Source organism: Candoia aspera, chromosome 5, assembly GCF_035149785.1.
Source record: "Candoia aspera isolate rCanAsp1 chromosome 5, rCanAsp1.hap2, whole genome shotgun sequence".
Lineage (NCBI taxonomy): Eukaryota > Metazoa > Chordata > Lepidosauria > Squamata > Boidae > Candoia > Candoia aspera.
Genome location: NC_086157.1, coordinates 99,157,955 through 99,172,250, shown reverse-complemented (window position 1 = coordinate 99,172,250; position 14,296 = coordinate 99,157,955). Strand labels below are relative to the sequence as shown.

General features: G+C 42.4%; 1 protein-coding gene across 1 annotated transcript in view; it reads right to left on the bottom strand.

Moving 5' to 3' along the window:
• Nucleotides 1-12,048, bottom strand: part of GUCY1A2 (guanylate cyclase 1 soluble subunit alpha 2) — a 174,883-nt gene extending 162,835 nt beyond the window's left edge. The window contains exon 1 of the mRNA XM_063304475.1: nucleotides 11,572-12,048. Coding sequence (XP_063160545.1) covers nucleotides 11,572-11,874 — 303 coding nt within the window. The 5' untranslated portion in view covers nucleotides 11,875-12,048. The remainder of the gene's footprint in view (nucleotides 1-11,571) is intronic.
• Between the last annotated feature and the right edge of the window lie 2,248 nt (nucleotides 12,049-14,296).

Below are 14,296 nucleotides of genomic sequence, written 5' to 3'. Positions count from 1 at the left end.
GAAGAACAACATTATTTTTCCTTATACTGTAGAAAGGGAAAGCTAGTAAGAGTGATTGCAAAAACTAGCAAGGGAATCAGTTTTTTTAAGTGTATCCCCAGAAGCTTCAGCAAAGGATCGTTACCTTGTCGTGGTGCTGGAGCTTGAGCACCTCAATGATGCCATGAGCTAAACCGTGAAGGGCCACCCAAGACGGGAAGGTCATGACAGAGAGGTCAGACTAAATGCGATCCCTGGGGAAGGTAATGGCAACCCACCCCAGTATTCTTGCCGTGAAAACTAAATGGATCAGTACAACCAGAGATATGTCGGTATACCATCGGAAGATGAGACCCCCAGGTCAGAAGATGGTCAAAATGCTACTGGGGAGGAACAGAGGATGAGTTCAACTAGCCCCAGACGTGATGACGCAGCTAGCTCAAAGCCGAAAGGACGGTTAGCGGCCGACGGTGCTGGTGGTGAACGGCGAATCCCATGTTCTAAGGATCAACACGCCATTGGAACCTGGAATGTAAGATCTATGAGCCAGGGCAAATTGGATGTGATTATTGGTGAGATGTCAAGATTAAAGATAGACATTTTGGGCGTCAGTGAACTGAAATGGACTGGAATGGGCCACTTCACATCAAATGACCACCAGATCTACTACTGTGGACAAGAGGACCACAGAAGAAATGGAGTAGCCTTCATAATTAATCGTAAAGTGGCTAAAGCAGTGCTTGGATACAATCCAAAAAACGATAGAATGATCTCAATTCGAATTCAGGGCAAGCCATCTAACATCACACTGATCCAAATATACGCCCCAACCACAGATGCTGAAGAAGCTGAAGTAGAGCAGTTCTATGAGGATCTGCAGCACCTACTGGACAACACGCCTAAAAGAGATGTTATTTTCATCACGGGAGACTGGAATGCTAAGGTGGGCAGTCAAATGACACCTGGAATTACAGGTAAGCATGGCCTGGGAGAACAAAATGAAGCAGGACATAGGCTGATAGAATTTTGCCAAGACAACTCACTCTGCATAACGAACACTCTCTTCCAACAACCTAAGAGACGGCTTTATACATGGACTTCACCAGATGGACAACACCGAAATCAGATTGACTACATCCTTTGCAGCCAAAGGTGGCGGTCATCTATACAGTCGGTAAAAACAAGACCTGGAGCTGACTGTAGTTCTGATCACGAACTTCTTCTTGCACAATTTAGGATCAGACTAAAGAGATTAGGGAAGACCCACACATCAGCTAGATATGAGCTCACTAATATCCCTCAGGAATATGCAGTGGAGGTAAAGAATCGATTTAAGGGACTGGACTTAGTAGATAGGGTCCCGGAAGAACTATGGACAGAAGTTCGCAACATTGTTCAGGAGGCGGCAACAAAATACATCCCAAAGAAAGAGAAAACCAAGAAGGCAAAGTGGCTGTCTGCTAAGACACTAGAAGTAGCCCAAGAAAGAAGGAATGCAAAAGGCAACAGTGATAGGGGGAGATATGCCCAATTAAATGCAAAATTCCAGAGGTTAGCCAGAAGAGATAAGGAATTATTTTTAAACAAGCAATGCGCGGAAGTGGAAGAAGACAATAGAATAGGAAGGACAAGAGACCTCTTCCAGAAAATTAGAAACATCAGAGGTAAATTCCAGGCAAAAATGGGTATGATCAAAAACAAAGATGGAAAGGACCTAACAGAAGAAGAAGAGATCAAGAAAAGGTGGCAAGAATATACGGAAGATCTGTATAGGAAGGATAACAATATCGGGGATAGCTTTGACGGTGTGGTCAGTGAGCTAGAGCCAGACATCCTGAAGAGTGAGGTTGAATGGGCCTTAAGAAGCATTGCTAATAACAAGGCAGCAGGAGACGACGGCATCCCAGCTGAACTGTTCAAAATCTTGCGAGATGATGCTGTCAAGGTAATGCATGCTATATGCCAGCAAATTTGGAAAACACAGGAATGGCCATCAGATTGGAAAAAATCAACTTACATCCCCATACCAAAAAAGGGAAACACTAAAGAATGTTCAAACTATCGAACAGTGGCACTCATTTCACATGCCAGTAAGGTAATGCTCAAGGTCCTGCAAGGTAGACTTCAGCAATTCATGGAGCGAGAATTGCCAGATGTACAAGCTGGGTTTAGAAAAGGCAGAGGAACTAGGGACCAAATTGCCAATATCCGCTGGATAATGGAAAAAGCCAGGGAGTTTCAGAAAAACATCTAGTTCTGTTTTATTGACTATTCTAAAGCCTTCGACTGTGTGGACCATAACAAATTGTGGCAAGTTCTTAGCAGTATGGGGATACCAAGTCATCTTGTCTGCCTCCTGAAGAATCTCTATAACGACCAAGTAGCAACAGTAAGAACAGACCACGGAACAACGGGCTGGTTTAAGATTGGGAAAGGAGTACGGCAGGGCTGTATACTCTCACCCTACCTATTCAACTTGTACGCAGAACACATCATGTGACATGCTGGGCTTGAGGAATCCAAGGCTGGAATTAAAATCGCTGGAAGAAACATTAACAATCTCAGATATGCAGATGATACCACTTTGATGGCTGAAAGCGAAGAGGAACTGAGGAGCCTTATGATGAAGGTGAAAGAAGAAAGTGCAAAAGCTGGCTTGCAGCTAAACCTCAAAAAAACCAAGATGATGGCAACCAGCTTGATTGATAACTGGCAAATAGAGGGAGAAAATGTAGAAGCAGTGAAAGACTTTGTATTTCTAGGTGCAAAGATTACTGCAGTTGCTGACTGCAGTCAGGAAATCAGAAGACGCTTAATCCTTGGGAGAAGAGCAATGACCAATCTCGATAAAATAGTTAAGAGCAGAGACATCACACTGACAACAAAGGTCCACATTGTTAAAGCAATGGTGTTCCCTATACTAATGTATGGCTGCGAGAGCTGGACCATAAGGAAGGCTGAGAGAAGGAAGATCGATGCTTTTGAACGGTGGTGTTGGAGGAAAATTCTGAGAGTGCCTTGGACTGCCAGAAGATCAAACCAGTCCATCCTCCAGGAAATAAAGCCAGACTGCTCACTTGAGGGAATGATATTAAAGGCAAAACTGAAATACTTTGGCCACACAATGAGAAGACAGGACACCCTGGAGAAGATTTTGATGCTAGGGAGAGTGGAGGGCAAAAGGAAGAGGGGCCGACCAAGGGCAAGGTGGATGGATGATATTCTAGAGGTGACGGACTCGTCCCTGGGGGAGCTGGGGGTGTTGACGACCGACAGGAAGCTCTGGCGTGGGCTGGTCCATGAAGTCACAAAGAGTCGGAAACAACTAAACGAATAAACAACAAAATCCCCAGAAGGTGTTTGGCAAGTTCTTATCAAAGAGGTACAAAAGGTGACAATCAGCAAATCAGGATAGTGCAGTGTAGCTTTAATCTGAGCAGAGAGTGTGCAAATACAATACCTGAAAACACATGAACTGGACAAAAGACATGCTATTTCATTTTTGTTCATTTCCAGAAACTATATAATAATGCGCATAGGCTTGAATAATGGAATGTTTTACATGAATATGGAGTTGAAAGATGGTGAAACTGATAGGAGTGGTTTAAGATGAAAGCAAAGCATGTGTGAGAATAAATGGAATGCTTAAGTAATAGCTGAACACTGAGCAATACAGGGAGGTGTATTGCCCCCTTGGTTTAGTATTTATATATAAATATATAAGAAATACTTGTAATGATGTTATAAGTACACTGGTTGGGAATGTGTATGTCCATGTACTTTTGTATGTAGACAATACTACATTTTTGGCTAAGGAGTCGTACAATTTGCAATATGATGCAATGAGGAACATGGATCAGAAAATTAATGTATTAAAGGCCAATGTGGTTGGATTTGACAGAAAAAAAATGGATTTGATGATTGCAAGTGATTTATAAATGGGGAAAACTAGAGCAAAAGTAGATGAATTTGTGGTTCAATGTTTACTAAAGAAGGGGAAATGGATGCAGATATTTTAATATAGGGAAATTCTGGTGGAAATATAACATGTAATCTGTTGCAATGAATGAATGTAGACTGAATACAAAATTGCGTGCCAGTACAAAATAAGTACACTGAGGTGGTTTGGTCATAGAGGGAAGATGAATGAGAAATGCATCACAAAACAAATATGTGAAGGAAGAATGACTGAGTTGAGATGAAAAGAAATACCAAGAAAGTCATGGTTGGATGCAGTTGATAAGATCCCATAAAAGAGCGAAAAGTTTAAAGAACAAAAGGCAACATAGGAATCTGTAGAACAATAAACAATCATGCTCTATTTGCCAGGATAGAACTGTACAGACAGGTATAGTTAATGGATTTACAATATTTAAATGTAAATGTAAACAACATTTAGCTATGCCTAATTCTTGGTTATCAGAAAAGTTGGCTCACTCTTTGTCTCTACCCTTTCCATTACATTCCTCACCCCAAAACCAAATAGAATGAAAATGTGTATGGGAAGCCAGGAGGATGCAGATAATTGTACTGGATATTGCACACAGTAACCAAACCTGGATAGTCCATATAAGACCTGAAATCAGTTTATATCTGGCACAATAACCCTGTATTCCACCCATGAGCACTTCTCCTATGAAAAGGATTTCTAAAGCTGTATCTTCTCCATCAAATTAAATGACAGTGACAGATGGAAAAACCGAATCTAAATTCAGCCAGGATGGATGAGTCTATTCCTTGAGCACAGCCATGATTGGCAGAGAGCACTGATCCCCAGTTTGGAACCAGTTCACACATACCATGCATCTCTTGATCTTTCATGACTTGTTTTGCAACTGAAAGCAGGAATCAACTTCTCTGAAAATGTTTCTGTTTGCAATGATGTGTAAGCCCTAACTGAGAAGTCCAATGGCAAACTGCCACATAATGTTGTGCTGCTAAAATGTGAGAGTCAGACCATCAGAAACAAATGCAACAAATCTTGTCTGTAAAAAACCAGAGTAGAGATTCCTCTTCAGCTTTAACATGCCTGAATGTAGCCTATATATATTCCAGACATGAATAATTTAAATCCAGACTAAGACCAATCATTGTTTTCTGGGAGAAAATTTAAAGCTGTTGCTCACATATAAGAAAATGAGAGGTGCAACGTACAGAAGGTGATCAGGTAAGAGCAAAACCTGGACATATGAATTTGTGTTCATTTATGTTTTTATTTGTGTTCATCCTTAACATCAGATACTGGCACAGATACAATTGGAATCACCATATCTGAGCTGCAAAGGAAATCATTAACCCTTTATTGACAACTAGCAGTCGTCTAGATTTTTCCAACCTAAATACAATAGCTTTATGCGCAATGAGAAGTGTAAACAGGAGTTACTTCCTGCCCAACAACTCACATAACCTATTGCTGTTCATGCTGCTGCAGCTGGGACAGCCTCCTAGAAACTGGGACATTCCATATCAAATGTTCACACTTATGCTACTAGATCTCACCACTGTTGAGGAACAGGGCACTTGCACAGATCATAACACCAATACATTATCCCATTATGTGACTATATCAAGGCAGATATCCTGGGTTGTTTTTAAGGCTCTGTGAGACCCAAAGGCAGAAGGTTTGAGCTGTCCACCTCTTTTTCTTACTGCATCCTAGTATGATTTTTTTCCTATTGTTGTTCTGTCCACTGAAGTCAGTGGTCAGTACCTGAGATATGGCAAACTCAAAATACTGAAAATTTGGGCATCAAATGTTAAGCAGTTTTGCTGCTCTGAATGAAAAGTGCCCCTCTGATCACTTCAAATACTGAAAAATACTTTGGACATGTCCCCTTCATTTGTGGGTCCAGGACAATCCTCCCACAGTTCTACTCCCTAAAATTGGCCATGCAAATAATCTAACCCCCGAACGCTTCAGAGCCAGAAAATATCCATTTGTCCTTAGTATATCGCTTTGAGGCAGCCCTGAACCCAGTCCTAACCACATGTCCACAAAAGTAAATCCTACTGTGTTCAATGGAATTCACTTCATAGTAGGTATGCGGTCTCCTTTATTTAAAAGATTCCTTTTATAAACAGAATTAGTTGTGATCCTAGTTTTGCTTATCTGGGAATAACTTACACTGGAGCTTATATCAAAATTGACATATTTAGGAGGCAGTTCAAACTTCAACTGTCCTCTTCAACCAGTATTTAACTCACAAAGCTATTAAACATAATCGTCAGTACATTCATTTACAAGTTATTTCCACTGAATTGAGCTTGTAGACCCAAAGGCAAAGTTTCAGTGCATAGTGTAAATCAGCCAGGATCTCAGTTATCTGTGACAATAGAATTTATATACCGACTAAATAATTGAATTACTAACTAGGAAGCACTCCGTTCAAAACACACCTCTATTACAAACTTGTTGGCTCTGTTTCCACATAGCACTAAGCCATGACCAATCTCAAGTTGAACTTTCCTTCTCTCATTTCACGTAGACCAAAATTAGGCACCTTCTCTTGGCTGCAAACCATAATTTGCCAAAATATACAACCAAGCAATGTCAAACCACCCCACTATAGTCTGCCAAGAAAAGGTTGCAAAAGTGGCGTCCCCCCAAAGGGTCAGAAGTGACTCGGTGCTTGCTCAGGGGACCTTTCACACAGACTAATGCTTGCACTCTAAAGCAGGATCACAACCTGCATCTTGATCCTTTATATTTTAACGTTGGAAGGCAAATAATACTAATAATGGCTTACCTTATGCATTCACAACTAGATTAAGCAGATAAAGCAGTTTTAAGACTTGAAAGCACTTTAAAAAATACCATGTGCCATTTTTATTATTAAATATAAGGAAAAACTGTAACAAAAATTCTTTCTAATGACAGAGAGGCACAATAATTAATCCTTTATAGTGGTGACTTGTAAAGAGAGGCTATAAGAGTCTGAGACTCCAGCCTCTATGTGAAAAATTAATTTATAATCTGAGAAGTAGGACAAGAAAAAGACTAAGAGACCACAACTATTAGTGGAATGCTCCTCCTGCTTAATCTGTGTTTGTTTTGTCAGATTACCAGTAAAATATAAATATTCCCCAGAATCTGAAAATCTACACATGCCTCTAAAATCATCTCATTACGGTTAGCTTAATGATGCCCAAAAGTGTGAAAATGTAACTGCTAAATTTGGAAGTGCTAGAGAGCTTGAAATAATACAATAAGTTTTATCAGATCTCCTTAAACATACTACTCAAGAATGACTAAAATTATGCCACTGCTTTATTAAGCAATTTAATTATTTTTCAAAGATATTACAAAGGTCAGCTGGGATATCTTCAGCTAATGTTACAGCATCAGCTCTGGGTCTGCCTATGCAGAAAGAGAGGGGAAAAAAACCCAGCCCAACAATGAAAGGAAAAACAAATTAATGAAATTCTATTTATACTGAACTATCCAATAGGCACATAAAGAGAATTATCTATCTCTTCAGCCCATTGGTAATTCTCCTTATCTTTCCTGATGTACCCTATTGAATATAAACTTGTCATCATGAACAGAAAAAAAAATGTCAAAAGCAAAACTGAATGCTTTCCTTTGATAGGTTAACAATACAACCAAGTTCAGATACAAGTCTTTTCAAAATATCAGGAGGTTGGTTACAGTTGACAAATCACGCACTGATTCCTATCTCTTACGGCAATAACCTGGACCATAATATACAGCCTGTTTTATACAGCAATCTCTAACTCCAACTGAACTACTCAGCTCTAGCAAGAATATCATGCATGAATCCATTTTGCACCCACCTTTTCTGAAAAATACTTCTAATATCTAGCAGTTTGCTTTTTGCAAAATCACACTCCACATGGGACTATCCTAATATCACAGTATGAAAATTCTTTGTGGCCTAGTTTTTTTTTAAGCTCATCTAAAAATATTTAATCAAAAGTCAGAATTAAAAATAAACGTCAGTGTAAATGCCATTATATTTGAAGGGAAGGGAGTAAAGGTAATCTAATTTACTGTCCTTTTGCCTAAAATCAGAAATTAGAATTAAGCTACCAACTTGTTCCTGCTCGCTTCTGACCCACATAAGCATATATAATGGCTTCTGTCCATGGTTAAAAGTAAACTTTGAACACCCTCAGGATTTTTCTACCTCCAAAATGAACTATTCTAAAACAGAATGAAACGTAAGTGCTCCCTTTAAAGGGAATATATAAAACCTGTTGGTCATGAAAAGAGCATGTTCAGTAATGTGAAAACCCAACACACTGCAGAAGAGAGTCATATCTGCACTTCTGGACACAACTGATCAATATGTATGGAACATGGCATAGATTATTTTTTTAAAACCTAACCCCTACTGAAATTGATTCAAAGATATCAGGGGTACCAATTCCACCTTTCACACATTGCACACATCATAAAATATTATGCAATAAGCTTTGCAAAATAAAATGGAAGATGATGGATGCACTATGGATTGCTACCAAACATAACTATGTCCTCCAGTCCTTCTGTGCAGTTATCTAAAAAGGTTTTTATTTTCAATTGTCAGAGCATCCTAAGACTAAAAACATATACCATTTCTCTTAATATAATTGGTTTCAGATGCCTATCAAATCAAGAAACTGCTGAGCATTACTCAACTGAAAGCAGATTTCTCGGTGATATACCATAAAAGGGAATGGCAGCTATGGGGTGGAGAGAGACATTCAACTGGGGCTAATCTGGTCCCTGCCCAGATGACTACAGGCATCCAGCACTAAACTAATCCCCATAGCTTTATCATTTACTCTGCCTCTTTGCAATAGTGATAGAATGGCTTTTACTAAGAAGGCAGTGGCATATCCCAGGGCTGAATTATATAACTGAAAACAGATTCTGGAACTATGTATAGGTACCATACTACTGTAACTATTTTATTTTTAGCTCTTCTTTTAGTACTTATTAGGAGAAATATTGCAGAAAAAGGGTGCTAACCCTGCTCTGAATTGCCCTCCTCCAACTGCTTTTATTCTACAAGGATGGATTAGATAGATAGATAGATAGATAGATAGATAGATAGATAGATAGATAGATAGATAGATAGATAGATAGATATGCACGCACACACTTACACACACACATACTAAGAGCAACATGGGCTTGTCACAACCCACATACAAGGAGACATCCGCTGCTTTGGGGTAACCCCTAAGTTTACAGAGCTACAAACAGTATTTAGGAAAAAAGGGAACCCCAAAGCAACCCAATGACGATTAACACATATTCAGCAGACTCAGAAAACTGGCTAACTTTTGGTCGAAAGGGTTGAAAACAGGCAGAAAGGGGGAATTAAATAGAGTATTCTGGGAAAAATAGACTGATTGGCTGGCATTCTACTCCAGCATTTTGTTGTAGGCAGCATTAATATTTACTAATCCCACATCATGTCTCCTTCCAGTTTTCTCACGAACTGTTCCATGTTTTAGGAATCGAAAATCTGAACCTTCCTTCTTTCCTTCCTGAAAAGCTAGTAAGATAATTTGTTGGATTCTTCCTTTTTAGCATTCTAGATAATGCCTCACTTATGAACTAGAACCCTCCTTGTGATTCTTTGCTATCTTGATCAGGTTCTTAGCAGCATCTTCTAAAAGTCATCATATTGGCTCTTTCGAACATGTTCTGCCAGCCATAAGAATAAGCAAAAGCTGGACTAAGATGGTGGGAACCATCAGATTCTGTTGAGAAAAATTAAAAGAGTTGCAATGAACAAGTTTAATCTACAGCAATTAAAAGAGCAAAGTGCAGTTTCTTATTCATGGGACTCTTCTCAGGAGACTAATGAACATTCCCAGAGAGCACAGGCTAAACTGATGGCATTACATAAAGCAAAACAGTATGTAACCAAGCTGTACTTCTCCATTTCTTCCCTAGGAGAGACAAACAAGTTCAGAATTCAAGGCAGCTTGGCAGAAACAATATGGAATGGTCAAGAGATAGAAACAAATTCTTTGTCCATCTTTAGACTTTTTTTAATGGTGAAAAAACAATCATCCCAGTCAGGAGTTGAAGCCAGTGCATCCCAAAATGACTCCACAGCTGGAAAGGGTCAAGCAGAAGTAGAGAACTTCCAAGATCTCTGTTGGAATGGGATGTACCAACAAATGAAAGGATCAGCAGCCAAGATTGGAAGGAAAAGGGAAATGTGAAAGAACCAGCAATTATGGCATAAAGAATGAAGCTGGATAGAGAAAATTCTTAAGTTATCTTTGATGAGAAGTATATGAAGCACTAAGCGCCTAGATCAAAGAAGTGAAATAAACTTTGCAAAGAGAAAAAGAAGAGAAGGACTGTGTTGGTATTGGAAGATGGTTCATGGGAAGTAAACATCTAAACCATGTTCCTAGTGTTCTCATAAGAACACTACAGCACGGTAAGACAGTAAACAAAAATGGCTGAGTCAGATTATGTGTGTCATGGCAGAATTAGAGAATGGTATGTTTGACCCTTCTTTCACAGGCCATTGGCAGAATCTCACAAAGAGCAAAAGAGAACCAAGGAAAAGCTCTGCTAGATTGGACCAAAGGCCTATCTAGACTGGCATTCTGCTTCTCATTATCTAGACGCCTCTGGAAAGCTTGCATGCAGGGCAGGATCCTGCTTTTGCTATGAAACAGCCACACTTCTGTGCCACAGGTATTCAACAGCAAACTCTGTCTGCACTTACAGGCTTTTTATCCCTTTCCCTTCTGCTTCTGTGGGGTTTGTGGGGGTGATTTCTCAGGGGAATAATCCCACTAGGAAGGGACGGGAGCAGGAGAAGGATCAAATGTTTCAGAGTAAGTGCAGAAACAGCACTGAAATCCTCACCTTTCATGCCTTCAGGAGAGACTTAGTGCTGCCAATCATAGGAACTTGCATATTTATTTCCCCCCCCCCTTTTTCCCCCTCCATAAAGGACTGGCTGTGCAGTTAGAGGGAAACAAAGAAGATGCAGCAGGAAAAGATGAGGTTACAGGAGGGAGGCAGCCTTTGGAAAATTCCATTAAAAAAGGTGAATGACAGAGGATCCACTGAAATAAGTCTAAATTTTGAATGAAGCCACCTAGAAGGGCAAAATGTCAGGAAACTCCTGATATTTCTGACCACTTTGATGGGAATCTGTACAAAGAATAATGACCAAACACCTGGGACCAGAGGAACTCCCTTCAACTAATTCAGGAGGGTCAGCAGCGGTGCAGGGGGTGGCGAAGGGAGCGGGCAAAGCGACACCTGCGCGAGGGACAACCTGTGGCTGCGCTTTTAGAGCCCGGATCGTGAAAACAGCGGGCGAAAAAGGGGGGCGGGGTGCTAGCGGAATTTCTATGGCGGGTCGAGCGCTCCTCTTCCGCAGCGAGCACAGATTACAAGATTCTTACGGGGAAGTGAAAGACCCCTTCAACCTGCGTGCAACCAGCCCCAAAATAGCACACACGAGGTGGAGATCCGTCCTCCCTTTCCTCCGGTCCCCTGGATCAGCCTCCTCTTTCCGATGGGCGCGTAGGCATCCCGCCAACCCGGCTCGCCCGCTCGCCTGCCCGCACACGCGATCGCGGCGGCCGAAACGGCGCATTTACCGTGGGGGCGGCGAGGCGGCTGATGCTCTCGCCCAGGGAGTCGAGGTTGACCCGTCTTCTGCGAGGAGCCCTCCGGGAGCCCGCGGGGGCCGGGCCAGGGGGACCCGCCGCCGCCGCCGAAGCCTCCAGCGGCGGGGGAGCGGTAGCGACGGGGGTGGTGGCCCCGGACTGGGCAGCGGGGCTCCGGCTGCCGTTCCAGAGAAGCCTGGCCACGGGGCATTCGCCCTCCTCCTCCGGACTGGTCTCCAGGTAGTCCGAGCCAAGCGAGCTGAAGGATTCCGAGGAGATCTTTCGCCGGGACATGCTGGCGGTGGTGCTGGCGGCGGCGGCGGCGAGGAAGCATCAGCCGGAGAGGGGCTTCAGAGAGACGGCGGAGCGACAAGGGAGTCCCGCAGGGCTGCGGAGACGGCTGAGCTGCTCATGGTTCGGGACGCAGCGGAGCGCTTTCTTTTTCCCTCGCCTGGAGGCTCCACACGCGCTGCCTTCGCGCCACCGCCCGGCTGGGAGGATTTAAAGGCGACGCCTCCGTCCGCTGCCCTCCTTCTGCCCGGCGCTACCTCCCTTTCTCTCCCTCCTCCGGCCCTGCTGCTACCGCCGCCGCCGCCGCCTGCCTCTCTGGGTCGCTTGCCCCGCCTCCCCGCGGGCATCACGTGCTCGCCGCGGGAAGGTGCGCATCGCCTGTCGCCAAATTTAAAAGAGAAGCGTGGTGCCGCGCTGCTGCTCCGGCTCCCGAGGCCTAGCCTTGCAAAGAACTGGGCTCCGCAAGGAGAAGCCGAAGTGGTGCTCAGCAATCGGGTATGGGGCAGGCGAAGAGCTAGCTGCTAGCTGCTCAGCGCCTGGGAGGCGTCATCCCCAAGCAAGGCTTGCGTGTATGAATGGTCCAACACGATCTAGGGAACGTAACGGGGCTGCATCCGATTCTGCTGAGCTTTTCAAGATCAGCCAAAATCAACTAGGTGTTGCCATCTGCTATGCTGTAATTAAGTGTGCTTTTATTCCGCCCCCCACACAGAAAAAAAAAGGGGGTATATGTAGGCAGCATCTACTCTCTTGTAGGTGGTGTGTAAAGGACCCTATCATGATCAGAACATTCTGGCTTTACCTGAAAGTAGGTATGTCTCCAGGAATGCCCACCTTCCAACCAGATGATGTACAGTATTCATCTGATATTTTATATAGCACTTCCTATGATTGCATATCTGGAAATGGAGCTTTATATGTAAGAACAAGCACTTGATCTGTGCTCAGAAAAGGTCTGGAAGCTAGCTGCTTTGGGATCATCATGATATAGTTTATAGAACATACCCCTTGCAAATGCTAATCTGCACAAGTTGTGTTTGCATTTGCACTTTGCACAGTGGTTCATACAAAGATGCTAATCGCAGAGTTGGAAGGTGCCCTAGAGGCCATTTACTCCAACCTGCCACTCCAACTTGCCACTTGAGGATCTCTGACAGATCACCCTCCACTTTCTGTTTAAAAACTTTAAGCAAATGGATATTCATTATTTCATGTGGCAGCCTGTTCCACTGCCTGATAAACTGTAAAGTTAAGAAGTTCCTCCTGGTGTCTAGCCGGAACCTCTTTCTTATCATTAATCCACTTGTTATGGTCCGGCCCTCTAGGGCAACAGAGAATAAGTTTACATCTTCTGTGTAATAATCCATATTGTCACACAGCAAATTCATGTTTGCTCAACCATAGTTTACTTAGTCCAAATTGCTTGAGTTCTAGAACACACATAATCACACACTGTCTGGATTTGCACAATATTGAGTCCTAAATTGTCTGCTCTGACCAGGCTGAGATCTTTATCACCTACTACCCAATCCTTCCTCTTCATGAGAGATGCAGTCTGCATCTGAATGATGTTCCTCCAAATCATTTCACATTTGGCACGCTCAGTAGAGTCCCATCAAGTCACACAAGTAAGCTGTTACACTCTCAGGAAAAAAAATCCAACTTAGGCAATGAAGTTAGTTCACACATGCTGTTAGTGGCTGCAGGACTGAAGATACAGTATATACAATTATGCAAAGGGTTCCATGGAACACAAAAAATGGACAAAAAAGGTAATTCCTCTTTCTATCTTATCCTAGATTTTGGAGACATCCCATGAATGATTTAGAAAATATGGTGTCCCAAAATGGTCATAGTCTCAGATAGCTTTAAAAGGGGACAAAACAAAATTCATGGAAGTCCACTTTATACATGGTTACTAACATGACTGATGTACATGCATCCTTCAGATCAGAGACAATAGCTGTTGGAGATGAACCACAGAAGCATCTGGTTGGCCCCTTTGATATCAGATAAACCACATATCTGATCCAGGAAGACTCTTCTTATATCCTTGTTCACCTCTGATACCTTCATCCACAAGGTATTTCCCAAAAGTCAAGATGGCGGCCATCCAGTGTGATCAAAAGCTCTGCCTGTTTTTTTTATGTACAACATGCTTCTATCACATCATTGCCATCACTATCTTGACATTTTGCACCATACCCTATGGCAGTGTTTTTCAACCTTAGCAAGTTTAAGATGGATAGACTTAAACACTCAGAATTCCCCAAACAGATGTGGAATTCTGGGAGTTGAAGTCCACCCATCTTAAACTTGCTAAGGTTGAGAAACACTGCCCTATGGACACCCCTGTCAGAATGAGTCTCATAATGCCCCAAACTAACTAAGTTTCCATGTGTGATCTCTTTGTTCCTCAGAGGCA